The sequence below is a fragment of the Tenrec ecaudatus genome, chromosome 17 (genome assembly GCF_050624435.1).
Source record: "Tenrec ecaudatus isolate mTenEca1 chromosome 17, mTenEca1.hap1, whole genome shotgun sequence".
NCBI lineage: Eukaryota > Metazoa > Chordata > Mammalia > Afrosoricida > Tenrecidae > Tenrec > Tenrec ecaudatus.
The window spans coordinates 37,175,016-37,178,589 of NC_134546.1; the positions used below are offsets into that span (position 1 = coordinate 37,175,016).

The window sequence follows — 3,574 nt, forward strand, 5'->3', positions numbered from 1 at the left end:
CCGCCGCGGGCTCCCTCTGCGCGCGCGCACCGGGCCGCTCGCCTTCCTCCCTCTCTATGTGGCTGCGCGGGTGTGTGTGCGTGTGGATGTGTGTGGGGTGTGGGTGTCCCTTACGCCCTACCTCCTTCCCCTCCTCCTCCTCCTCCTGCTTCCCCCTCCTTTCCCTCTCCTCCTCCCCCCTCTCCTCTCCCTCCTCTTGGTCCTCCTCCCCCCTCTCCTCCTCTTCCTCCCCTCTCTCTTCCTCTCCCTGAATTTTCTCCTCTCCTCTCAGGTCAGTCCATGGTATTCCGCTCCCCCCTAGACCTCTATTCTTCCCACTTCTTGTTGCCAAACTTCGCCGAGTCGCACCACCGTTCCCTACTTCTGGCGAGTAGCGGCGGCGGGAGCAGTGCGGGAGCCGGCGGCGGCGGCGGCGGCGGCGGCGGGAGCGGCGCGGGAGGCGGCGGTGCTGGCGGAGCAGGCGGCGGCGGCGGCGGCGGCTCCAGGGCCCCCCCGGAAGAGTTGTCCATGTTCCAGCTGCCCACCCTCAACTTCTCGCCGGAGCAGGTGGCCAGCGTCTGCGAGACGCTGGAGGAGACGGGCGACATCGAGCGGCTGGGCCGCTTCCTCTGGTCTCTGCCCGTGGCCCCCGGAGCGTGTGAGGCCATCAACAAGCACGAGTCGATCCTGCGCGCGCGCGCCGTGGTCGCCTTCCACACGGGCAACTTCCGCGACCTCTACCACATCCTGGAGAACCACAAGTTCACCAAGGAGTCTCACGGCAAGCTGCAGGCCATGTGGCTGGAGGCGCACTACCAGGAGGCCGAGAAGCTGCGCGGCCGCCCGCTCGGCCCGGTGGACAAGTACCGCGTGCGTAAGAAGTTCCCGCTGCCGCGCACCATCTGGGACGGCGAGCAGAAGACGCATTGCTTCAAGGAGCGGACTCGGAGCCTGCTGCGGGAGTGGTACCTGCAGGACCCCTACCCCAACCCCAGCAAGAAACGCGAACTGGCGCAGGCCACCGGCCTCACGCCCACACAAGTAGGCAACTGGTTTAAGAACCGGCGGCAGCGCGACCGCGCCGCGGCGGCCAAGAACAGGTCAGTTGGTGGGCCCCCAGTCCTGGCGACCGCCTCCGGACCCCCTGGAGGGAGGGACGGGCGCGGGATAGTGGCGGCATCCGCCCAGTGCCCCACAAACCTGGACCTCCTTGAGGCCAGGTAGAGAAAGTTTCCCCAGGCCGGCCGGGCTGGGGGTGGGCGGTGGGGTTGCAGACTGCTTTGTCCCAGATGGGGCTCTCTTCTGGGACAAGGGCGTGAGGTCCCAAATGCCCACTCCCCTGGGGGTTCCCACCCTTGGAGCCTCCAGTCCTGCCTAGCATCCGAGTATGCCTCCTCAGCCACCCCCCACCCCCACAGGCTCACCCTCGCCGGAGCCCAGGACTCCGTCAAAGCGCCCCTGGCCATCTAGTTCTGGTGATCGCTCCTCCTTCCCATGCACTGCGAAAGCCCAGGAGAAATGCACAAACGTGAGCGATTGAACCAGGCCCCTGTCACAAAGGGAAAAGGCCAGCGACATAGCGCGCCTCCCACATAGCACGACGCCTTCGGAGAGCCTGATTCTGCCCGGGAGTGGAGAGAGGGAGAGGGAGAGGGTGAGAGAGAGATTGAGGCAAGCAATTGCTCACCCTCCTGCCCCTAAAATCGCTGGGTTGAGGAGGTGCAGGATCAACCAACTGCCAGTAAGTTGGCCACAAAGTCACAAAGTTTTTAGCTTGACCATCAATGGAGCTGAGCCGACGGGAGGCTGGGGACTAGAGGGAAAGCCAGGGCACATGAAGCAGATGAAGGAAGGAAGGAAGTTGGCTGGAAGCTCTCTGGTGGAATCTGTGCCCGGCTTGCTTGGGAAGGCTGCCGCCAGGCCTGGGCCGTCCTGAACCCTGGCGGCTGACAGCTGCTCAGGGCTGGGAGCCCTGTGTGAGTTGTGCAGTGAGAGAGGTTGTTTGGATGCCGGTGACCCAGGCTGAGTCCACGATTCTTTGTCCCGCTTACGAAAGCCACGTTTCGCCCGAGGGGGGAGCACCCAGGGTCAGGTGAGGGCCTCCTTTGGGGAAGAACTGAAGGTCTCCGTCCAGTCACCAGTGGCCAGCTCGGCCCTCCCTCCTCTTTTTTGCTTTTTTCCTCCTCTCCCCATTCCCTTTCTCTCCTCCGACCCACCTTTCTGTTCCCCATTCCTGACTGTGTGTTTGTTTGTTTCCCCCGCCCCTGCTCCTGCGTTGTGAGTTGGAATCCCGGGAACAGGAGCTGGCAGGGTGGGACCTGACCCAGAGATGTGACCGGCTAGCAACCTGCAGCTCCAAGGCGCAGTTAGGGTAGTGGGCAGGAGCCTCAGGGCGGCCGGCTCCGTCTGTAGAGCTCCCCTCTCCCCAGACTCCCTCCTGCTCCCCAGGTGCGGCTCCCTGGTGGCCTCCCCCAGGCGGCTGGCCTACGATTCTACTTTTCCTTGGGGAGCCTTCAGCAGGGACGCCGGAGCCCAGACCTGGGCTGGGGAAGCGTGGCCGCGCTCTGGGGCAGCCAGGCACGGGGCTGTGGGCACCCGGACACCCATCGGAGTTCCTGGCGACCGCTGGGGGTGGTGCGGGGGTGGGAGCAGGGGAGGCTAAGGAAGCGAGGCAACCGCCGACCCAGCTCCGGGTGGCGCGGGAGCAGGGAGGCGGCTCAGAGGAGCCCGTGGGGGAGGCCGCTGTGTCAGGCCCGGCGCCACTCTCTCCCGCAGGCTCCAGCACCAGGCCATCGGGCCGAGCGGCATGCGCTCGCTGGCCGAGCCCGGCTGTCCCACGCACGGCTCGGCCGAGTCGCCGTCCACGGCGGCCAGCCCGACCACCAGTGTGTCCAGCCTGACGGAGCGCGCGGATACGGGCACCTCCATCCTCTCGGTAACCTCCAGCGACTCGGAATGTGATGTATGATAGCCAAGGCCGCCCTCCTCTCCCTCCTCCCTTCCTCCTCTCCCTCCTCCTCTTCCTCATCTTCCTCCTCCATCCCCAGAACAAATGGAAATCAGGATACACAACCACACACACACACACACATGCACACACTCCCATCCCAGCCAAATATATATATACATATAAACCAAGAAAAAAAATAACAAATTAACAGCAAACCATCAACAACCCCCAACCACGATCACCCCCAAGGACCACGACTTCAACAGACAGTCACAAAGGCTGATGTTTCGGGCAGAAAGCATAAAAGAGGTGACAATTGTATACTTTCTAGGACAAGCACGGCTTCTCCTTTCGGTTCCCACGGACCTGGCACCCCACCTGCATGACGATTTATTTGTATCTGGGAAAATATTCTCTCTAGTTAAAATGATTTTACAAGAATCGACTATACAAAACCGAGCACCACCTCCACCTCCACGACTACCAGACGACAAAAGCAAAACAGACAAAAAAGAAACAAAATCCGCCATCTCCGTTCTGAATTTGTACAAAAAAAAAGGAAGGAACTTCTTCCAGAGGGAACTAGCAAATGTATCTTGCCTTTGGTTGTTCCCTCTTTCCCCCTCTCCTACTCTCTTTCTTCTC

General features: G+C 62.1%; 1 protein-coding gene across 1 annotated transcript; it reads left to right on the forward strand.

Annotated features, from left to right (window-relative positions):
- Positions 1–279: 279 nt before the first annotated feature.
- Positions 280–2,947, forward strand: SIX3 (SIX homeobox 3). The gene is made up of 2 exons (XM_075535891.1): positions 280–1,079; positions 2,755–2,947. Exons 1-2 carry the CDS (start codon positions 280–282, stop codon positions 2,945–2,947), a joined length of 993 nt encoding a protein of 330 aa, XP_075392006.1.
- The last annotated feature ends 627 nt before the right edge of the window (positions 2,948–3,574 follow it).